Source organism: Colletotrichum spaethianum (assembly GCF_022836535.1).
Source record: "Colletotrichum spaethianum MAFF 239500 DNA, contig23, whole genome shotgun sequence".
Taxonomy (NCBI): Eukaryota; Fungi; Ascomycota; class Sordariomycetes; order Glomerellales; family Glomerellaceae; genus Colletotrichum; species Colletotrichum spaethianum.
Genome location: NW_026054793.1, coordinates 247,128 through 270,253, shown reverse-complemented (window position 1 = coordinate 270,253; position 23,126 = coordinate 247,128). Strand labels below are relative to the sequence as shown.

Genomic DNA, 23,126 nt, shown 5'->3' with positions numbered 1-23,126 from the left:
GAGCCGAGAGGTGAAAGCGCTAACCACCATTCGGGTGAGCCAGCGGCTGGTCCAATTGGCCGGCAAGCCTGTACTTTCGGGACCGGATCCATCGTCCCGTTCAAGCTAAGGTAAGCCAGCCAGGGCCAGCATCGTCGAATGAGAGCGTCGATCCCGACGACACAATGTCCCCAACCTGTTGAGCCTCCCTACACTAATCACCCTAATTACCGTGGGCTCTTGCGGCCTTGTATCGAACGACACCTCCGTCACGACCTCATCAGCCAGCGAGGTCTCGTCTTTGCGCACAGCGACTCTTGACCGCCGTTTGCTCGCCTCGCTCATTTTGCTTTTCACTTCCGGCTCTTGCCGCCCTTTCCGCTCTGCAGTAGCCTCGCAGCGCATTGCCCATCCGGGTGGCCAATTGGAGAGGACACGGACGCCAGCAACCTCCCCCCTAAGGACGAGATCCGAGTTGCGGCTTCGAAAGAAGATTCCCTTCCCGTTTCTGCTGCATCGCTCAACTGCCAGTCGCCATCGGGTCGGCTACCCATCCATCCATCCATCTACCCCCATCTGCAGGCGCGCACCCCCACGACCTTCACACCTTGGCGTGTACGCCCTTCTCCTGCTCGCCCGCCTCATTGCCTGCCCTCGAAAGCTGCATGCAACCTGCGGATACAGCCTTGATCGGTGCAACGGCGCCCTCGGATGTGAAACGTGCCTCCCACCTGACGTACTTGGGTTGATCCTTCACTTTGTCAATTGGAGTCGGGGTCTGCGTATCGGTTTCCACACCGGCTTGTCATTGTGCTCGTGTGTGTGCGTGTGTGTATGTGTGTGGAGCACCGAGCCAAACGGGCTGCTTTTTGTTTCTTCTGTTCGCACGGCAGCCTTCACCGGGCCGTCGATCCCGGAGCCTACGCCCCCCACGTCTTCCCACGACGTGTATCATCTACTCGGCTCGTCTTGATCGCTGAGTAGCGAGTCGTCTACCTAGCTTCGGACGGCAACCATGGCGCCTCGACAGGGAGGCTACCTTCGCGTCCCCGGACAAGAAGAGGACGCTCCTCAGCGGCAGCCCCGCCGCTCCGGCTCCGCCGGCCGGGGACGGAAACCGTTGCCGAGCGAGAAGCCGCTCCCGGCTCTCCCGCCGCCGACGCCCACCCATACGGCGGGCTTCGTCGACGTCGACCTCAACGGCGGCATCGCCAACACGCCCAGCCGCTGCCGCCGCGCCACCATTGTCATCGTCCTCGCCCTCGCCGTCGTGGGCTGCATGCTCGCCTTCGTCGTCCTGGGCTTCGCGTGGGACAATGGCGGCGTGCGGAGGGGCCCCGGCGCGCTGGACGGCCTGAAGAACCTGGACGACTGCCCGTGCAGGCCGGACGACGACGTGCCGCAGTACTTCCGGACGAGCCCCGAGCTGTGGGCCGGTCCGACGGCGACGGGGAAGCCTGCCTTTATGGCGCAGACAAGGGTCCTGCCGACGGGGACGTTTGTGCCGAACCAGCCGCTGCAGACCGACATCCCGATCGAGGGGATGGGGAGCAAGAACGAGAGCATCTTCAACATGATGGGGTAAGTTGTTTTGGTCACGGGTGCCGGAGCATTGTTGACGTTGCCGTGTAGGTATCTCACGCCGTACCAGCCGAGTCCCGGGTTCGGAGTGGACGAGTATGCAATGCCAGCTGGGGCGGAGATTGTCCAGGTTCAGGTACGCTTGCGATGACCGTCGAGGCCCGCGTTTGACGGGATGCCGTGGGCTTGAGCGTGATTGACTGATGGCTCGTGTTAGATGCTTTCCCGGCACGGCTCCAGGTACCCAACCATGGGGTCCAATGTTGCTAGTTTCGGGGAGCGTATTGCGAAGGCTGGCAAAAAGCTCAAGGCGAAGGGCGCCCTGGAGTTTTTGAACGACTGGAAGTATCAGCTGGGTCACGAGATCTTGGTTCCCAAGGGTGAGCGTCACGTTAGGTTTCTATTCATGCGATGATGCTAACGCGGAATTTAGGCCGTCAGGAGCTGTTTGACTCTGGTAAGAATATTAGGCTTGGCCAAGCACCTTCTGATGCTGACTAGTTTCCAGGCATTTTGCACTCTTACATGTACTCTTCGTTGTACAACCCCAACAGCAAGATCATTGTGCGGACTACTGTGAGTCTAACCTTATATCTTGCAAATCCGGGTTCATTCGCGACTTACATTCATGTAGACACAAGACCGAATGTTGAAGTCGGCCGAGTACTGGCTGGCTGGTTTCTTTGGTCTTGAATGGTATGAGCGCTCCAAGTGTAGGCTAGAGGAGCCAATGACTGACTCGATCCGCAGGACCAACAATGCCACCATCGAAGTTATCATTGAGCAAGACCGGGCTAACAATTCCCTTGCTGGGTATCTGAACTGCCCCAATGCTCAAAAGCAGAATGGAGGGAACGATGCCGCCAAGGTCTGGATCTCAAACTATCTATCTAATGGTGAGTCCGCTGTCGTGCCGCTGACGTAGAAGTCGCTGACGCCTTCAGCTACTGCCCGCCTGAGGGATCTGGCGGATGGATTTGACTGGACCATTGACGACACCTACGCGGCTCAAACCATGTGCCCTTACGAGACGGTGAGCATTGCGACAAGTATCGACGGGATCAAGTGGACTAACTCGCATTAGGTCGCCTATGGCTTTAGTCGATTCTGCGACCTGTTTACCTACGAGGAGTGGGTTGGATTCTCCTACTCAGTTGACCTCGCGTTTGCCGGCAACAATGCTTTCCAGAACCCTGCAGGCGTAAGTCCCCCCCTCCGGAGTAGTAAAATAACTCTATTGACTCGCTGCAGCGCGCTGTGGGTATCGGATACCAACAGGAAGTCATTGCCCGCCTCCAGAACCACACTCTGGGCTACTCGGGCTCGCAGATCAACGTCACTCTGGACAACAACACCGTCACCTTCCCGCTCAACCAGAGCCTCTACTTCGACTTCTCCCACGACACCAACATCGCCTCCATCCTCACGGCGTTTGGGCTGAAGCAGTTTTCTCAGCTGCTCCAGCCAACCGAGTACCCGGGCCCGCACAATTTCACCGTCTCGCACATAACGCCGTTCGGCGCGCGCCTCGACATTGAAATCATCAAGACCCCGAAGCCGTTCAAGGCCGACCGGTCGGGCTACGACGAGGACGGCGGCGAGACCAAGTACGTCCACTTCATCCTCAACCAGAGGACGGTGCCGCTGGGGTGGAGCTTTCCCGAGTGCGACGTCGAGAGGAAGGATGGTTGGTGCGAGTTTGATACGTTTTTGAGGGTGCAGCAGGATATGCCCGAGCTGGCGGACTATGACAGGGCGTGTCACGGGGACATTGAAACGGTGCCGTATGGGGTTGTGTATGATGGCAGACCCTTGTAAGAGGAGGAAGAGGGCGTTGCGACGATAGGCTGTTTTGATTGTGTATGGAGTGTACATATGTTCCTTTCTTCCTCGAGGGTGGATTTGCCCTATCTATGTTGCTGGTTTAGAAAGGCGCTTAATTGATATTCCTGGCTCTGACGTTTGCCAACGGCGTGGGGTGACGACACACTCACACACGACAGTACTGCGGAATTATCTGGTCACGAACCAAGTTAGACATTGGCCACATCATGTCGCTGTTCTGCAGTGATTACTTTGAGACCTAGTCTTGCGCCTCGTTGACAACCACTTGGGGGTCGTGGAAGGTGATTCTGCCGCACCGAGTCCCTTACAATGAGTAGCAACTCATGCTTCCTGATGAGCGATCCGTAATCTGTCAGAGACGAGACAGGTACATACAGGATAACTCCAACAGAACCGAAAAACGGGGAAAGTCACGCGAGTATAATAACAGGCGACTGATACGACGATTAAGATATCGGTCACGGCTCTCGAATTGTTGCATGCGGCATTCAGAAAGTTCCACACTAGCAACGGACCAAGGCAACCTCGTCCTTTGAAATGGCTTGTCTGAGGTGTTACTACAAGGGGCCAATCACCGAAAAGCAGGAATTGAGGTCATTCTACGCGTGATAGACTTCATTACGACATCATTCCTACGCTGCTAAGGATTTATACTATGATTTTGCCTCCAGAGCAACTTTTCTGTTATAAATATTATGATATGAGTCGAACACGGTAAACCGACGGGTATTTGCTGCCTCATAGTGGGGTAGACTTAGCTGTTGTAGACTGTATGTGTCGCCATAACTAAAGAGAGAGCAGCTCAGAGGTTGCAAGTATGCTAGATTCCGCAAGAGTGCTGCAGGAAATTCAACCGCTTTTCATATTACCGAAGTTTTTGCCACGGTGAACGGTGAAGAAGTTATCATAGACAGAACGCAGTGCCTTTCTAGCGATAACAATAATGTGATGCCTGATATATCGATGCAAATTCCCAAACCTTTCTGTGCCATGCTACGAGTAAGGAAGTGACAAAAGGAGATAACAATGAAAAGACGAAAAGGACGAAGGCCATACTACATAATCTGCCAACATCTAGGTTGACTGAAAGTGAATTTACACGTCTAGTAATTTCACCCATAATACTCGTCCTGAGCTACAGCCAAGCGCAACACGTGATCCAGCCACATCCGACTCTACTGGCCGATAGTCCGTGGGAAGCCAAAGGAACCTCTTTCCATCTTTCACAATCCAAGTTCTATCAAAACCTATACCATAACCATGAATAAAAGGCTTGCGAGAAGAAGCCTCTGGAGAAGATGTCGCCGTAACGGATGGACCCAAGCTCAAAGTCCCAATATTAGTGCTGAGGCACGCATCATTCCTCGTATCGAAAGAAATTTGAGTTATGACTGTTTCAGTCTCGAACGTCTGAAGGCATTCGCCTGTTGCTGTATCCCATACCTTAACGGTATAATCGTTTGAGCCTGATGCAAGCCGCTGGCCGTCTGACGAAAAGGCTACTGACCTAACCCAGGAACCATGGCCCTTGAGCGTCTGGAGGCATGCGCCTGTTGCTGTATCCCATACCTTAACAGTACGATCGTCTGACCCTGATGCAAGCCGCTGGACGTCTGACGAGAAGGCTACTGACCTAACATAGTCGCTATGGCCCTTGAACGTCTGGAGACATGCGCCTGTTGCTGTATCCCATACCTTAACGGTATAATCGTTTGAGCCTGATGCAAGCCGCTGGCCGTCTGACGAAAAGGCTACTGACGTAACCCTAGAACTATGGCCCTCGAACGTCTGGAGGCATGCGCCTGTTGCTGTATCCCATACCTTAACAGTATGATCGTCTGACCCTGATGCAAACCGCTGGCCGTCTGACGAGAAGGCTACTGACCTAACATAGTCGCTATGGCCCTTGAACGTCTGGAGACATGCGCCTGTTGCTGTATCCCAGACCTTAACGGTATAATCGCCTGACCCTGATGCAAGCCGCTGGCCGTCTGACGAAAAGGCTACTGACGTAACCCTAGAACTATGGCCCTCGAACGTCTGTAGGCATGCGCCTGTTGCTGTATCCCATACCTTAACAGTATGATCGTCTGACCCTGATGCAAGCCGCTGGCCGTCTGACGAGAAGGCTACCGACGTAACATCGTCGCTATGGCCCTCAAGGGTCTGTAGGCATGCGCTCCAGTTCGCTTCTATATCTGGCATTACACTGATCCAGGTTGGTGCCTCTGCTTGGAAATTTTGTCTCACTAAGCTGCCAGTGGGACTAAACACAAGGGCCGTCATATAAATTTGCAACGGATAACTCTCCACAACCGATCTGTGAGACAAAACAAATCGACAGGCATCTCGGACTAGCTCGAAAAGCTGTTGTGTTCCTTCGCTTGCCTGTGGAAACGTTAATCGGTACCCTTTCAAAAAAGAAATGTGTCTAAACTTACAAGCAACGTCTCGAGTTTCTGCACTGCCAAAACTGCTTGTGACATGCTGCGCAGGAGGCTGAGAGCCTCCAGCCAGTAAAGATACTTGTATTTGAGGAAAGTATGAGTGATTTGCATATCGCCGCATATTGTGGCCTCCACGGAATTTGAGTCCTTTAGATGGTCAACCCAGTGTATGCAAGAGTACTTCAGAGGGGCCAAGGGATCCGGGTCAGGCGGAGATACGTCCTCTATATCGACCCCAGGGACGCATAGTCCATATATGTCGCGTCTGAGTTTCCTGGACAACTCCTCCAGAGACCTCAAGAAGATAGTATGGTGCTGTTGCGCAATGCCGAAAGGCAAAATCTGGTTAAAAGCCTTGTTTGCTTCGTCCAGTAAAAAATCCTTGGCTGACTGGTGTACGAAGTAGACGGTTCCCTCTCGGAGAGTCAGGAAAGAGCCACATGATCTAACGATTTCTTCCAGGAACTGAAGGTCATTATCAAACTGTGTCGGTGACTGCATGATGCACATAAGCTCTTGCAACGTGACAGGGCGGTATATGACCGAGACAGTGGCTAAGATCTCTTTACACAGGTCTGCATCGTTCGAATCAGAGATGTGATCAATCATCCGCCCGTACAGAGACTCAAGGCCTGGTGGGAATTTCTTTATGACGTTGAGTGTATGCCACTTCCGGACTTTGTCGCTAGCAAGCTCTTGACAGACCAAGGCCACCCAGAGGAATGTGCCATTGGAGTTGTCGATGAGGTAGTTCTGAACGGTATTACGGGTTACGTCATCATAACTCTTGAGTGCCGCTAATTTATCTACCTTGTACTGGATGTATGTGTGGACGGCTCCGGAAACAGACTTTTCGTTTAGCTCAAGGCGGATAGCGACTTTTTGCGTGGTGCTGTCTAGTGTTTCTTCAATATCCGGCCAGTTACGGCTCGATACAATCCAATTGGCACGAGAGGAGGATGATACCCGAGCGATGAAGTTGAGAAGCTTTGGACGGTCCACCCCACACTCGTCAAGGGCATCGATGATCAAGAGGACACCGTCTAGGATCGGATCAAGGAGCATAGTTTCGAGGACCTTCGACATGACTTCCCAGGCGTTCAGGCCCTCAAATCGCTGCTTGCCACCACTGTCGTGCTCATCACGAACGTATGATATAAGCCGCGGGTACTGTGCTGCAAGAGAGTAGATTAGACCTCGTAGTACAGCTGTCGCATTGTCGAGGCTTCTCTCAGTGGCTTGGCAGAAAAAGTATGATAGCTTGTTGGCAGGGTCCTTCTCTAGCTCGTCGATGATGCCGCACACGAGCATCGTTTTTCCCTTGCCCGGATCGCCCCTAATCCAGAGCAGGCGGCTCTGCGCTTCCTTACGCCATAGCTGGAAGTCCGGGTGGTCTAGAATCCAGCTGTACGAATCTCGAAGGAGGCCACCCTTTGTGTCCTGGATACGTGTCTTATCGTGGCGAGGGTCCGTCTGTAAGAGATCCTTCAAGCAGTCTTTGTCTGCCTGATTATGCCGGGTCTCCTCTTGTAGTCTGGCTAGGTCCTGGATAGCAGAGGTGATACCTTGAAGCTGCTCGTACTGAAGCATCGCGATGGCAGCCATATCTAGGAGGTGTTTATGCATCTTTTCGGAATTGTACTGTTTTGAGACGCTCTTTACGTGGCCCTCCGCAGCCTTGATGTCGTCGAGCTGGCCGGTCCAGTCGTCTAGTTTGACAACATCCCTGAAGAAGACGGCGACCAAGTTCCGGTGATAGAGACAGACACTCTTCATCTGATAGAGGAGGAGTTTCTGATATAGCTGGACGATGTGCTTCTCGAGCTGGCCCCGCAGCCCTTCAAGGGCCGGTCCCGCACTCTTCTCGTCAAGGAGGAGATCCACCAGGTTCCAGTACCAATCCATAGTCAACATGACGTAGGAGATGCCGTCACGGTTGATGCCTGGCTCGGTGAGCGGGTTCGCAAGTATCTATGAGGCGTTAGCGAGCGCACGCAGGTCTATACAGCAACTAACCTCAAAAGCAAAAGAGACGCCAACCCAGGCAATTGCGGCTTGGGGGGCAGCTTGCACGGCCTTTTCCATGACTGCCTTCACAGGAGATATGATCTGCATTCCGTTGCTGATCTTTTGCTTAACAGAGGCGCTCTTCTCCGTCCTTTGCAGCCCGGCCTGAGTGAGCCGTTGCATCTGGTGCCATCTCTTTTCCGAATCGACCTCGATCTGGTTCTTGGCCGTGATGGTACCCGAGCATCCATCCTGGAGTTCGGTTAAAAGAAATTTCTCATATGCTTTGACTATCTCGGATTCGCTCGACTTGAGCTCGTCGTATGCTTGGTTCCAGAGCCGGTCTTGGAGGCTTGCCGGCGACTTTTGGGGAGGCGTCGAGGCTGGTGGAGGAGGGGCTACTGGAGGCAGAGGGGAAGCCTGGGGCGAGCCTTGTCGTGAGCTGCGTTTCTTGGGTTTAACACTTCGCCACCATGAAGGGCTCATCTTTACCCTTCAGCCTTTAAGACTGCGTGTTGAGAGGGCTTAACCAGAACCGAACGGACAGACTTGGTCGGAGTTGTCAAAGTGATGCATTCGACGTTGGGAGGGGTAACGCAGCTGGCATTGGTTTGTCGGCACATTTTAAGAGTCCAATCGGACGCCGAGAATGCGTCGCGTGAGGCTGACAGTGAGGCACTGCATGTCAAGGTGCTTTGGACGTCGGCTTTCGGTCCCAACTGCATGGGCGGACCAATATCCGTATGAAGACGGCGAGCCCCACCTTCGTAGCTGAAAATTCGGTGGGCGATAGCAGTACAGCACGCACCTCATTTCGCAATGTGCTACGTCTGCGTTTCGACGGGGACATGACTGGTCTCCAAGCCCGAGCCTGATGACAGAGTAGCGCAGGGCTGCCGAAACGGAGTGTACTATTACACAGCATGGCACCGCCGTTGCGAACCTTCCATCTTGGACCCACACAGGCCCGTTCCCGAAGATGACTTACACCGGCCGGCCCCGGGCTCTAGCCTCCCACTGCGTCCTCCCGGTAATCAACTTAGCTGTTGACGGAAACCCATAGTCACCGTGCGCCCCGTGCGCCAGTGCCACACAGAGGCGGAACATCGACCGAACGACGAGGACTTTCCGCCACAACCGGAGGGTCAATATGTCCTACAGGGAAGCCGACAGAACACAAGCGCCCCAACGAAGAATTGTATCTGTTTGGGATGCAAAGCTATATGTTCAATTTTTTGCGGATGACAACACAGTGACAGAGCTGCGGCCGTATGTTCAATACTTGCCCTAAATGGTTGGCGATTGCCATTCAAGATGAGGTTGGGCCGGGTGTAAGGGCAGCAGCCCCGTTGGAAGATAAACATTGCCTGGAAACCCTTTTTTTGCGGTACCTTTTTTTTAGAATCTTCCGAATCCGAGAAGTGTGTGTTGGTTTCGTCCCGGAGATGCGCGTCTGGTCAGGCTTGCTAGCCGATATAAGCAACAACATCGTCCTAGATCACCACATACGACCATACCCATTGGAAAACTCGGGATCCCGTCCGCTCTCCCATAGATAAGCCAATGAGGGCCGGATTAGTAGTTGGGTCGGTGACGACCAGCGAATACCTGGTGTTGTATGTTTTTTTGTCGCTTCCGAGGCTTGCAAAGAAGCCCTTCTTGGGGCTGGGATGTATCGCCCTGGTGGGTGACGAGAGCTTCATGAAGCGTTGACTCTACTCTTATAAGCCTTGTCAGATTCTGCTTCTCCATGGCCTACCCTGCTTGGCTGGCTGTTTGTTTTTTTGGTACGGTATGCTTTGTTGTCTTCTGGATCCTCTCAGTCGTGCAGGCCTGGCCGTTGTCATATGTGAACGAGAGAGAAAGTCGCGACTTACTAAGACATCTTACAGCGATCGATGAGTAAACTGTGAAACGTGAAAAACAATACAAGAAAGTCATGTACACTGCGTCACGGTCAAGTCGTCATGGGTGCGACTCCAGAAGAGAACACGACTACCGGTGCCATCCTTGACCACAACCTATGGGCACGCAAACCAACTAGAAGGTATTTGAATAGTCACATGAAATCGAATATACTAACACAAACTGAATATCTGTCATACTCGTGGGTGTTTGCAATTTCAGTCGTGTTTCTATCTTGTCACGTCATGACTACTTATTTCTCAAAATCGTACATGTTCCGTGTCTCTCTTACAGGAAAGCCTTAGATATTTTCTCTTATCTACGAGATTGGCGCCTGGAAGGTCCAGTATGTCTTGTTCAACTGGTGGTTCATTTTACTTGTTTTATTTTATACTTGAGATTAGGATGCTAAGGAGAGTTCTAGGGTGAGTGGTCATCATCAGCCTACTACACCCACAAACTTCGAACGACGTTATGTAGCGAGTAACCCCGGCTCTATGATAGACGTACAAAGTCGATTGGTTGTCAGTAGGTCAGGCTACGGAAGTAGAAACGGGCCTTTTCCAACATGAATACTTTTTGCATGAGCGTAAAGTCGAGGACACTCCATATCCAAGCGGCCCATTGGGTGCTTACTGGCCTCCTTGAAGATATTGATTACCACCAGACCCGAGTGCTAGTACTTGCAAATAGGCTCTTACCAATTAGCCGGTCAGCCACCTCGTTGGTCCATCTCTCTCGACTGACGACTCTGGGTGTGCATATACAGGCCCCAGGGCCAAGTCTTGGAAGAGGATTCCTTCCAGCCCGAACGCCATCCAAAAGACTGAGCCTCATGCTCTTGGCTACATTGTTTTTGGACTACTTCAAGGCAACATAATGACAGATACTTGTGTCGTCTGCCAGCTTAGGTAGCAAATTGCGCCTGGAACGTCTTTCCGGTCCCTCCACGTCGGAGCTCGTCTACAAATTAACATGTCATCACTTTTACAATGTCGATCACTAGATTCCCGTTATTTGCCCAAAGCCAATTGGAGTCTTTGACTCGTAACATTTTTCCAATATCCAATTGAGTTGTAGCTAGCGTTTTCTTCAACCCAGCTACAACTACTCATGAAGCTCGACATCAAAACCTGCCTTGCTAGGCTTGGGGCCTCAAGACTCACCCATCTGACCAGCTCGGTTCCCATCCTCCGTCCATCCATACATACAACAGCGTTCAGCCACGCAATCAGCGATTGGACGAGGTACACGGCGCAGAGTTCGTAATATGTCACAACTGAGTATCCCCCCGAGCTGATCCCACACTGGGCTCGGCCGGATGACATTCCTGGGATGGGTAATGTTTAACGAGGCTCGTCCAAAGACAGGCATGATGGGCAACAACAAATAGGAAGAATGTGCAAAAGGTCGGCGCAGGAATATCTCCGTTATCTCTCGCGAAAGGGGCCTATATCTGTGTGACTAGTCAATGTAATCTCTGAGACACAGCAGTCTACATGATATAGCGTCGGTGGGATGTTGAATAGTGCCAGCTGCGTTGCGGTGACGCAAAGGAGTGTTCATTGGATCGAGAGGCAGCATCGTTCTACAGCCCACCACATTGACAATGCAACGAGACTAGCTGACGGTATTAAGTTCAGACAGATGGGTATCTATTCTATTAGGGGGGTTTCATTGCCCCATGCTTCTAGTTATTATACTACTAACGCAATCTAATCTATGACCCATTCTAGAATGACAGCCATTGGTGTAAGTTAATGTGGACGGGATCTATCTGATGGCTCTGACGCGTGGGCACCTGAGCAGTCACATCATTGTTTGATCAACAGCCCCCATCGCGAATGGCTCGCATGGTAAAACATCGACTTGATCACGGCCTCGTCGTGCCCCAGGGGCACCGGGTCTGACCCTGATCAAAGCAAAGTGTTGACAAGCCAGGAGGGGCTGGGGACTTATTGTGCACAAGTAGGTCTCGAACTTCCAGCCAACGAGCGCGTCCGATGGAGCTGTACCGAGGGCTTGGCCAGACACATCCTTGCGACCAGAACTGTGCCGGCTCCGAGGTTGACCTACTAGCAATGACGTGTTGACAACTGTGCGTCAGGGCCGAAGCTGAATTCAGCAGGGCGTTGGGAAGCTGAAGTGGCTCCCGGTCGACAACTATCGGGCTACAAAAGCTGCCGCATATTAGGGGCGGTGTTCGCGGCGCTGCTATTGCGTAGTTGGAGCCCTTGTAGCTATCTGGGGTTGACGTTGGCGAGCGGTTCTCCCCAAGGGAGAGAGGCGGGTGTAGGTACGTTTGCGGCAGCGTTCCGCCTGACGCATCCCGGCCCTCCGTACATTGCTGCAGAATGTCAGAGGCCGGGACCCTCACCAGGCAAACCAGGCTACAGCACGTTCACATTTCAGCCTCAAAAGACGGAGCACTCTCCCTCCGCCTGTCTGAAGGCATTCGCGAAAAAACGACTGCATGGCCGTGTAGTGGAACAAGATACCACCCAGGACCGCAAGATGCCAGAGGTTGTGGCTGCCGCCAATGTAGTCGAACATGCCGGGGCACCATCGCTCGGGGATCTTGCTTGCGTAAACGAACGCACCGAGGACGTAGACGAAGATGCTCTTGGCGATGGGGGTGTAAAACTCCCATACGAACTCGGGCCCGTGGGAGAAGTAGAGCTGCAGGATCGGCAAGAAACCGGTGGCGCCGAGGCCGCAGAAGAAGGCGACGCGCGCCCACGCCATGTCCGCTCCATTAAAGGTAGGGTGCCATGGGAGGATGACGCCGCCGATGCCAAGGAAGGCCGTCGTGCCCATGTAGAGCCAGCGGCTCACGGGGTCGCAGTAGAAGGCCGTGTACTCTGTCGTGACAATCGAGGCAGCGATAAGCAGCGAGATACCCGTGTAGTCGACGCAGGCGAAGATGGAAATGGCGTCGACGTCGGCGACGGCGTTCATGGTGTGCCAGATGGTCGAGCAGACGAGCGTCAGGCAAGCGGTGAAGAAGAAGACGGCGGCGATGAAGATGTCCGTCTTTGTGCTGAACTGGAAGTTGACGTTGCGCGGGTAGAAGTAGAGGGCGACGGCGAGAACGATGAAGAGGCCGATGGCGTGCGACCAAATGTTGACGAGCTCGTTGGAGAGACCAAAGGCAGACCAGATGCACTCGAGCTTGGACTCGGTGAAGCGGTAGCCCTCGCGGATGTGTGGGTTGATGCGCCACGGTACAGGCAGGTCGTCGTAGGCAATGAGCTTCGTCTCCCGGGCCCTAGCAACGGCGAGCGCAATCTTCTCCTCAAGGCTCTCGGCGGCGCGCATCGCCCTCTCGATACCCTCGTCGACAACCTCCCTCGCCAGCCCGATACCGCCGTCGACGACGCGGCGACCCTCGCTCATGAAGGCGCCCGCGGCATCGGCGGCGTTGGCGAGCCCCTGCTCGCGCAGTTTGTGGGCGCGGTTCTCAAACTCGGAAAGCATGTCATCGAGCAGCTCGATGCCGACGCGGGCCTTCTCGTTGAGGGACTCAGCCGAGGCCAGGGCGCCCTGGTAGCGGGCCTCGAGGGTCTCCACCATAATGTGCAGACGCCTGCGGCCGGCGCCGAGGACCTCTTCCGAGGCGTGGGAGCATCGGGCGCGGACGGTCTGCAAAGTGGAAAAAGCGCGGGAGATGCTCGAGTCGAAGGTGAGCTCGCCGTAGTTTTCTAAGAATTCGAGGCGGCGCTCGAGCTCGGATAGGAAGAGGTCGACCTGTGGGTGTAACACAAGCACATGTCAGCCGTCGGCTTTTTTGGGGGGTTGTAAATCTCTCGGCCCCGACATCGCTGATGTGGGAAAGAAAACACAACAGGAGCAACGCCAGACGGCTTAAACCGCCGAAGCAATTGGGCTTACCTTGAGTAGCAAATGCTCCTCCCCGTCCATGATTTGGTTGACAATAGACTTGCGTCTCGGAATAAAGAAGGAGTGGCGTCTTTTCCGAGCAAGTTCGGTGCCTTCGGTCTGAGCGCCGGACGTCGTGGCTGTCGTGTAGTCGTCGTCGTCTTGGATGGCAGCGCCGCTGCAGGGTGACTTGAGGGAAGTCATGTTGGCGAGAGGTTCCATAACTTGACCAACAGTTTTTTAACAACAGTAAATGTAGTTGGCTCCGAACGATAACGGCCCGGGCTCGGCGGTTAGGAGACCACAGTTGTTAGATCCGGTTTCGTCTATATCGTCCCTGATTATATCGTTCGCACGTGCGGATGTGGTCCCGTAGTGGTGGTTTGGGGTGCGTTACGCCGAAGATATGCAACCGCTCTCGTGGTTGGGGGTTGAGAGGAAGGGTTGCAGTTGTAGTTGTGGACGAGTCGATGTTTACGGATAAGCCCACGGGAGGGAGGCGAGGGAAACAATTGGCTTATACACCAAGGGGGAGGGGGTCAGGGCGGACAGTAGTAGAGGGGGGCAGGAATCCAAGAGCCCAGTCAGGGACCGAACCGGGAGAGAGATATGGGCAAGGTGACGGCTTCTCCACGAAATAAAAACGTTCTAGTCTGTTGAGGGACTTGGGCGGCGGGCGGCGGGATCTCAACAATGCGGAAACTGGATTGGCCGGGCCAAGCGGTAGGTAGAGTGCGGATCGACAGAACACCTGGACCCTGGAAGGATGGCGAATCTCGCTGCGACCGCGACCAGCTTTTGGTGCTTATGCGGGAAGCTGCTCCGAAAAAAAGGGCCTGGGAGCTGCCGACGGACGGCCGTCTCTCGCACGTGCGTCTGTAGTTGGGTGTGTATGTGTTTTGGATCTTGATCTCAGTCTCGGTCCTTGTCAAAGGGAGAGACAAGAAGATAACAGAGAGTTTGGCAAATCAAAGATGGACAGAGCGGGGGGCGAATTTCTCGAGACGAGAGAATGCTTTGTTCCAGAAGACAATATTCAACCTGTCGGATGTTTAGAAAGAAAAAGGGAGGAAGAGGAGGGAAAGAGGAAAGGAATCGAAGAACGGATTACGAATGAGTGAGCAGCACCCAAGCCTGCCGAGGGAAAAGAAAAAAGAGACCTAAGGTAGTAGATTACCTTACAGTGACCAGGGTGGTTGTCATCTCGGGGAGGGGGACTCTTCTGCAGCTGCTTGGGGCATGAGATCCGCCCATCGGAAGAAAGTGGGAGAGAGACTGTGGAGGGGCCTGGAAGGAAAAATCCAACACTAAGAGAAATGGGGAAGCTGGTAATCGCTTTGCCAATGTCGAGTGGTTGGAGTTACCTACGAGAAACTCGCTCACTGATGGAGTAAATGTCACCGGCTCCAGAGGCGAGACTTCCCTTCTCTCCCCTCCCTCTCTTTCATCCTGCGCATTGCGCATTGCAAATGAGTACCAACAACAACTCAATCTCGTTCAGAAGGCCTTGTTTTTGTTCTAAGTCGCATCTCGCATTTGCTGTCCCGGGCGGGTAATGCGTTGCATGCGCGCCGGTAAAGTTCGGGCCCCAAGGCGCGCGCCCAGCGAGGGCCACGTCCCGCCATGGGCACGCCACCAATAGTCGTCATCCGTTGCGCCCACGCATGGTTCCCACTGCCCTCCCCCCAAAGGGGACCTGAGGCACGCAGTAAGAGTGTTTGTTGTAACATCTCCCAATGCCAAACATGCAGGTAGTTGCCGACTTTGCCTGGCGACACGACCGTATGCGTAGACAGAGACGCCTCGGGATGACGAAGATCAGTGGTAATACCGGCATTGCTGCAGACGTGCCGAGCGGACAGGAAGCTAGGCGGAGCTGGGCCCCGGCGGCTGTCAATGCCTTGCGACTGTTAGTTGGAATGGGGGACCCGTCAACGGTCTCGAGTCGGTATCCGACATGAGCATTCCCTGGACCAAGCTGGGTGATAACAGCGCCCAAGCTCTCGACGATCCCTGGTGAATAGCATACCGCATGAGGGAGCTCGGAGGCATCTCATTCAAAGAACGCAAGCCGGCAAGTCGTCATGTGTGTCATGTGGAAAAGTCCACCGACGAAACATGCGCTCTCCGTCTCCATCCCCTGCCTCTCATTCTCCGGAATCTCCCCCCAAAAGGCTTGTCATGCTGATGCTCCTTGCCACTGTTAGCCGCGGCAGTCCGGCAATAGCACAGCTTGGAGAATGACGCTCGACACCAGGCCAAGCAGCCCAAGGAAAACCAACAAACCCCCGCCCTAGCGTGCCTTGTGATGGCGGCCCAAAGACTCCCAGCAGCGCGCGCCCTACGATAACGCCCTTTGGCTAGTGGAATATGGAAGATACCTAGCGCCTTAGCGACCATCCTGCTCATGCCCTCCAGACGTGATGTCTGGCTCAAGCGACCTGTCCCTAAATGCTCCGGCTGAGTCGCGGTGCATTCCTGCTGATACGGCCCGTCCGTGTCTTGCCCACCCTTGGCCTAGGTTCGCCCCAAGCACTAACGAAGGCTGACCTGGTGGCCAAGCGTGGGATTTGCCAGGGCCGCGTGGTGATTTGTGGATTTACAACTGGCTCACCCAGCACCTGGATGGCTCCTGGAGTCTTTAGTCGTTGACGGACAGAGGAATGGAGAGGGGTGGGGCGGGACGCCGTCGCCTGCAGCGGCAGGCACCAAACCCAAACGACCGCCCCCGGAGCGTTGAAGCTGAGAAGCACGGTCCGCACGGCTGCATTGATTTTCCAACGTCCGCCGTGTTGCAGCCAATGGGCCCCGACCAAGCGACACTGCAACTATCAGAAGCTCTGGTCAACCTCGAAGGGAAAAAATAACCGCCAGGAACGACAGAAGCTGCACTCGATCACTAAGGCCTGCAAACTGAGGCTCTATTTCTCTTGCTCAGGCGCCCGAGCCGTTTCTTGTCCCGTCCACCTGTTTGTTCTGTCAACACTGATCCGGTCCCGCCCACCTTCCAGCCTTGCGCGCGTGCGAAACCCACATTCCAACACGTCCCCGACGAAGCGCGAATTCCGATCTCCAACCAACACAAGCTTTCCCTACCTGACGAACCATACCGACCTTGTCGTCAAGCGATTCAGCTGGACGACCATCGCTCGTATCGGATCTGCGTCAACGTCCCTCCCCGCGACGACCTCCAACCGCAGCCATGGCCGTCAACGACCTGGTATCAGACAAGAAGCTGGGCGCGGTCCTGCAGACCTCCGGCTACGCCCAGGACCAAGCCCTCAAGCTCCTGCAGCTCCTCTCCGACATTGCCCGGGCTGAGGAGGCCAGCGGCACCGCCGAGCAGCTGCAGGCGACGCTCTCCAAGGAGCAGAAGCTGCTGCTCACGAACATCTCCCACCTGCGCGGCCTGCACCGCTCCGCCAACTTCGACGCCAGGGACACAAAGGCCCAGACGGCCGAGGCCCGCCACGAGGTCGACCGCCTGCACCTGCAGCTGCAGAACCTGTACTACGAACAAAGGCACCTCGAGGGCGAGATCGAGGCGTGCGAATCGTACGAGTATGTTGTGCCATTGCGGCGGAGAGGGTTTTGGGGTGTTTGAGAATACGCGCTGACAATTGGGTGACCAGCCATACCTACCAGAAGCTCCCTCTCATTCCCGTCGACGACTTCGTCGCGTTGCATCCCGAGCACGCCGACGACGACGAGAACGCCATGATGATTGCGAGGATCGGCCACGAGAGAGCGGAGCGCGAGGCCCTCGAGCAGCAGAGGCTGGAGCTTGTTGGCAGGAAACAGAAGCTCATCGCCGACAACAAGAAGCGCAAGGACGACCTGGCTAACCTCGACAAGGACCTTGAGAAGTTCATTGATGTTTGTTTTCCCTTTTTGCTGGAGTGTATGTGTTATTGGCGCTGACCCGTTGACGCAGGCTGCGAAACCCATTCAAGAACTCTTCGAGAAGGTTGTCTGAACTATTGTGGAGCGCAATGTTCTGATATCACATGGCTGGAAACAAGTTTGGCATGTCCGGCCTGCAGACGTTAGCCAAAAGAAGCCATGCCTCTTCGGCTCGCAGGATGAGGCGACGGTACATGCCGAGGTTCCAAAGACTCGGAGCACATCATGGCATACTAGCGAGCAAACACACCACTATCGAGACGCATCACGGGTAGAACAGATATCCGGGTTGCCGGAGGACTGGGTAAACCAAGCCTAGCTCATGCGTCTTCATTCAGGGAAGGACGAAGTCTCCTTGGCCCATCTCCGGTGTAAGTCGAGCAACGGAAGTACAGCTTTACGGCTCGAAGATATCTCGGCATCTTGCATCAGTGGGCATTGCAAGCCCCGTTGCCGATAGAACTGATGAGAGACGCCCATTCCTCCGCGCCGTGTTTCCGAGGGGGCGAGGAGGCAATGGAGGTTCATGAAGCGGGTATGCATGGAGACCAAGGAAGTCCGATATTCGCAATATAGACCCAATTCTGCATCCTCATAGCATAGGTGGCGCCATCACGACGACCCGCAAGGGCGTCGGCTCCTTTACGGATACATCAAGACACAGGACCGACACGCATATCAATGAGACCGCATGCTTTAGTGACTGTCGTTGGGCTTGAGCCATGCCCTGGAGTGCATCGATCCGGGTAAAAGTCGCCTAAAAGGCTGCCCGATCGGACATGAAATTCCACCGCTCGCCGGGTAGCCGCCGCCCACTCGCCGGCGCCAAGTGCTCTCCGAGCCGGCATAAGCCCGGGCGGCGACGAAACGGACCCGGCAGCAGCAGCAGCAGCAGCAGTAACAGTGACGTGTTGGTTTGCACACGCACGCACAGGGCAGCCGAAGGTCTCACACCGGATCCGATGATGCGACATGTCAGTCCCGCATGGTGACTGGTTGGTCGATCCGTCCGGCCATCGGGGTCATCGGGGGTGTAAGACCTTCGGGCGGGGTTATTTTTGTTTGGCTTTGGGGCGTCTGGGGCAAACCCGTTTCAGCGGCCACGGCGAAGATGTCCCAGAGGTCCGGTGAACCCGTGAGACAGCCTGACCTGTGCCGAGGACCCGGCCGTTTGTCATCGAGGCATTTGTCGCTCGTTGTTCGGCCACGCGGTTCGGAGAGCGAGGACGAAGGAGAAAATGGCAGGTCCCTGGTTGCACCCGTCTTGATAGACTTACTTACCCGAGTCGAACCCTGGAGACCCCAAAAAGGTCCCTTATCTCATCTCGTTGCTGACGCCACGTTACCCAGGGTTTTGCTGGTTTCGCTACGCGTGATGTCTGGAAAAAGTATGCCCATCTTGGCCGTCTTGCAGGGCCTGTTTCACAGTTGTTTCCCACCTTGGACCCCGTCGGCCGACAAGACGGGCCCGACAGTGGTGCGTATGCAGATGGGCGCTCATGCGGAGACCATGGGGCGAACTTCTGAATCGCTACATGTTGAGACATGCCACTCTTGACCAGACGAGTCTGAGTGTCACCTTGGTCCATATAGTCCGTGTCTCACGGGCAAACCATCGAGCATCCATCCCGCTTGTCGAACGAGACTGGCCACGGGTGTCGAAGTCCAACATAGGCCGACAAACGACAAATGGCCTGGTTGACTGGGGGGGGGGGGGGGGGGGGGGGGCTTCGCGAGGCTCTTTTGAGACTCTCAGACTCCCTCGTATGGGCAGCTTTGGGTTGCAAACACTATACATCGGATGTGCTGTGGCGTGCCGAATACGCATCCAGAACCCAGTACGCGCTGGCAGCCTCGGTTCCTGAGTCAAGTCCGAATTTTCCAACTTTAATTTCAACACCATGCTGGCAGCAGGTATGCGAGATTGAGCCAATAACAAGCATCAGCGAGCATCACCACCGCACTGCCGATAGGGCCAAACTCGCCAAGGGCAAAGGAAATCAGCAAAATTGTGATCACACAAGGGGTTTGATGGATGAATGGAGCCAAGCTCGCCAAGAAACCATTCGAGGACCAAGCAAAACCAGACGCGGTCGTTGCCCTTTGAACCGTGACAGTGTCGAATCGTCGATGTGTGGTGTGAGGTGTGACTGGGGGCGGGGGGTCGAGGGGCCGAGCTTCGTTCCTTGGCGTTCTTTCGTTGCTCCTTGGGTTCCTCTTCTCCGAAAGCCCGCCGTTGAGTCCGCGTGGAGTCTGCATGCGGTGCAGGATATAGCGATCCGCGGCTGCGGGTCAATGTGGGTGCCGCGATACCAAGGTTGGAGACGCCAGTCGTTGTTGGGGGTCAGCAACGGCGAGGCGAGGTGGTGGTTGTTCCAGGAAACGCTCCGATCCCAGACGAGGACGGCCGACGGGCGATCCCCAGAGAAAGCCCAAAGAACGGGCAAACGAGCATGTTGGCAGCCGGACGCTTTCAACGCGGCTGGTTGGCTGGTCAGGAAGCCCGGCACTCCATGTCTTTGTCCACTCGGCCAGTCAGCTTCGGAGCATCAGAAACGTTCAATCTCAAACGCCGGCCCGCCAAGGACTTGTTCACCCCACCCGTCTGGCAGCCCCCCCTACGCCTTAAGCCTATGGGACTTCTCAACGGCGTTCTCCCCTTTGCTGGCAGTTGGCTGAACTCATCATTGTGTCATTATCGGATCGCGTGTTAGCTTGCTTCTTGCTCCCCAGTGGAGGTCCACGACATCAGGAGGCACCTCTCCCCTTTACTTGCATTGGCCGCAGCCCGCGGAATAAGTACTGCGCATAAATGCGCAGAGTACAGGGGATAGGAGGATGTCTTTGTCTGGGTTTCTGGCTGAAGCAGCAAGCGGACAGTATGTACGCGCAGCGTGATATAATGTAACGTGCAGTATATGTGTGTTGTACAGACAGTATGTGATGCGCCTCAACAGCGTTGGGACGTAAAGCCCGTATCCGGTTCTTATCGAGACGGCGTGCTGCATCTTTCAGCACGGCGAAAAGCAACTTTTCGCTTGTGACTACGAAATTACGGAGAGCGGCTGGGAAGCTCTGCTGGAGAGCTTCAGCATGTAGGGGTAGACTGGCGTGGAGAAGGAGAATTCAGATACCGAGTGACCTTGATCTGCTCTGGAGGAACAAGCACCATCGGTTGCCAGGATAGTCGGCGTGGTCCGTCTTTTCCTGGCCTTCGCCCTTCGCTTGAGCCCTGCAAGCGCCTCTTGGTCGACATGCCCCAAAAGTGAGATGTTGCCGATGGTTTCGTGTCGTATACGGATGAAGTATACGGGTACTCCTCGCTTCCTCGCCTTACCTAGTGTGCTGATCCGCGATACGCGTCTGATCTCACATGCCTCCTTCATTACCGTTCCTAACCAAAGCCCGAAGAAAAGGCGCTAGAGAACTGGCTTCGATGTTGAGACGAATGCTTGTTGGCACGGATACCCGAGATGGCCTAGATGCGGTGGGTGGACTGCGTAGGACCGGCAAAATGCACTAGAAGCTGACGGCGGCCATTCGACGATGCTCATGCAGCTCCTGATGCCATGCCGAACCTGCATTGACCAATTTCAACCGTCCAAGTCCGTGAGCGCATGTGTTTGTTGACTGAAGAGTCGCGGTAGTGGGATGATATGCGCTTGTCAAGCACATGTTCCTATCGGGCGGCGGCGTGGCCAGGATATCCAAGCCGACGGCATGCAGGTCAAAATCTCCCGCACCGGCTTCCGTTGCTACTATATCCTGACAGGCACATTAGCAATGGCGGCCTGGTAGGCCTTGGTCCCCGGCGGAGGCCTGGCCAGAGCGCAGTATTTTCTTCTTCTGGTAGGTTTGCGGTTCGAAAATTTCTCATCAGGATCGTTGCGACCCTGCCAACTGCATATAGGAGAGAGGAAGAAGAAGGAAAACCGGGCAACGGGTCTCAGGCTCCCATCTTCTCGTCGTTTAGCAACAGTATCCCAGCACGCCACGAGATCCCAGGCCGGCTCTCAAGCCCGGTTGTGAGCGACCAGGAGGGACGCACTATGACTAGATTGGACCGGAGAAGAAACAATGCTAGACTCAGCGAGGGATGGGACAAAGGTAAAGGTTTGACAATGGTGGGATGACCAAGAAGGTGATGGTAAGGTCTCAGCCGCAGGCCATGTAATCTATGTGCTGCAGGGAACGCCATCATTCATTGATGCAATCCCCGGGAAACCGACAATGCGAGCGACCGCGACCCGTCCAAGTCGAATGTCAAAATAGCTAAATGGGATGACATGCTGGCAAGCATGCCGCCCTGCACTGTCGATGTTCACGCTGCGTGCATTTCGCCTGCGTGGACGTGTTTCGCTCGCTGTCTTCCTGGCACCCATGACCCCGTCTCTCTAGGGTAGCATCTCGTGGTACTATGACGACAGTGCAGTAATATATGGCTGCGGCGGATGACGACGGCAGCCACAGCTTGTCAAGTTCCAAGCCTCTAAGCCCACCTCTCGACGGCGGCTGAAGCTGCGACGACCTCTGCAAATATTGGAGAAGCTCATCAACGGACCAATGGTCGCCCGTGTGACTGCTGGCAGCTCTGTACATATACCTACGCTAGTAAAGAGAAGACCAACAAGAGGCACGCATTTACTTTCCCTCTCCCAAGCTGAGCCACGGTTTACTCCGCTTGGCGTACGTACCACTTCGCATGTGGCCGGGTAACTAGAGAGGCGCACTGCAGCACCGCAGTAGTAAATCCCCAGACCTGAAGCATGGCCTGGTGTTCAGAGATAGCGTGGTACAAACAACAGTATCTGCCCGCCGTGTGTTTCGGTTCGTCTTCGCACGCACGCATGGCAGAGGCTAAGCCACGACGGGTGGCCTAGGACATCGTCTTTGTTTCGTCGTCCCGTGGCACACCAGGCGGTATCCATGGTCCATGGCGCATGACAGTCTGCTAGTCGCCGATCTGGCAAACGCGGGTACGGGCAGCGAATGTTTCTCAGAATAACACGCGGATGCTCAGCCGAAGGATGAACGCACCGGCGTGTGTTTGAGGCGATGGGGGTTGATTTGTGACTGAGTCGAATGGTTGACCAAATGATAATGTCTACAAGGCTAGGACCGAGAAGGCTTTGTCGAACACCAAGACTTGTTTGGACCTGGATGCGCTGGGGCTGTTTCAACGGGAAGCTGCGGCTCCCTCATCCCACCTACCTATGTCATGCCCGCGAACGCCGACAAGATTTTGGTGATATGGACACAAGCATGCCAGACGGTTCTCACGGAGCACCGTTGTTTCTCGGATGGTTCTCCTCAAGACCGGCCAGCGGTCGAAAACAGACTCGGGGGAAGCCGGTATTCTGCGTCCATAACATTGGTAAAGAAGGATCAAGTGCGACTGGTCTCAGAATGATAGTTGCCCTGCCAAAAGTCTGGAGAAAGCTGCTTCACGAATCACTTAGCCTCCGGTGGCTCTTTCCAGGCCTGCGTTGCTCGTCACACCAAGACTCAGCATCGGCCCATTTTGGTGCTTACTGAGGAAGGCAAGGCGAGAGAAGCTTCCATTGAGAACCGGGCCTGGAA

The 23,126-nt window shown here is 54.9% G+C and overlaps 5 protein-coding genes and 1 non-coding gene across 6 annotated transcripts; 4 read left to right on the top strand and 2 right to left on the bottom strand.

The window, feature by feature from the left end:
- Positions 1–994: 994 nt before the first annotated feature.
- ColSpa_08521 (uncharacterized protein) lies at positions 995–1,711 on the top strand (the record flags this gene model as incomplete). The annotated part of the gene is made up of 2 exons (XM_049274733.1): positions 995–1,560; positions 1,612–1,711. The coding sequence occupies 2 exons, from the start codon at positions 995–997 to the stop codon at positions 1,709–1,711; spliced, it is 666 nt and encodes a 221-aa protein (XP_049130690.1).
- Positions 1,712–1,810: 99 nt separating this feature from the next.
- On the top strand, positions 1,811–3,378 carry ColSpa_08520 (3-phytase A; the record flags this gene model as incomplete). Its single annotated transcript, XM_049274732.1, has 6 exons — positions 1,811–1,940; positions 2,069–2,136; positions 2,195–2,456; positions 2,505–2,593; positions 2,645–2,761; positions 2,812–3,378. 6 exons carry the CDS (start codon positions 1,811–1,813, stop codon positions 3,376–3,378), a joined length of 1,233 nt encoding a protein of 410 aa, XP_049130689.1.
- Positions 3,379–4,500: 1,122 nt separating this feature from the next.
- Positions 4,501–8,345, bottom strand: ColSpa_08519 (vegetative incompatibility protein HET-E-1; the record flags this gene model as incomplete). Its single annotated transcript, XM_049274731.1, has 3 exons — positions 4,501–5,793; positions 5,847–7,823; positions 7,869–8,345. 3 exons carry the CDS (start codon positions 8,343–8,345, stop codon positions 4,501–4,503), a joined length of 3,747 nt encoding a protein of 1,248 aa, XP_049130688.1.
- A 1,019-nt stretch (positions 8,346–9,364) lies between these two features.
- Positions 9,365–9,480, top strand: ColSpa_rRNA_030. The gene has a single exon (XR_007414261.1). It is a non-coding gene; the product is annotated as a 5S ribosomal RNA (ribosomal RNA).
- Positions 9,481–12,137: 2,657 nt separating this feature from the next.
- Positions 12,138–13,847, bottom strand: ColSpa_08518 (uncharacterized protein; the record flags this gene model as incomplete). Its single annotated transcript, XM_049274730.1, has 2 exons — positions 12,138–13,511; positions 13,656–13,847. 2 exons carry the CDS (start codon positions 13,845–13,847, stop codon positions 12,138–12,140), a joined length of 1,566 nt encoding a protein of 521 aa, XP_049130687.1.
- Positions 13,848–16,845: 2,998 nt separating this feature from the next.
- Positions 16,846–17,619, top strand: ColSpa_08517 (putative threonine dehydratase; the record flags this gene model as incomplete). The annotated part of the gene is made up of 3 exons (XM_049274729.1): positions 16,846–17,198; positions 17,276–17,519; positions 17,578–17,619. 3 exons carry the CDS (start codon positions 16,846–16,848, stop codon positions 17,617–17,619), a joined length of 639 nt encoding a protein of 212 aa, XP_049130686.1.
- Between the last annotated feature and the right edge of the window lie 5,507 nt (positions 17,620–23,126).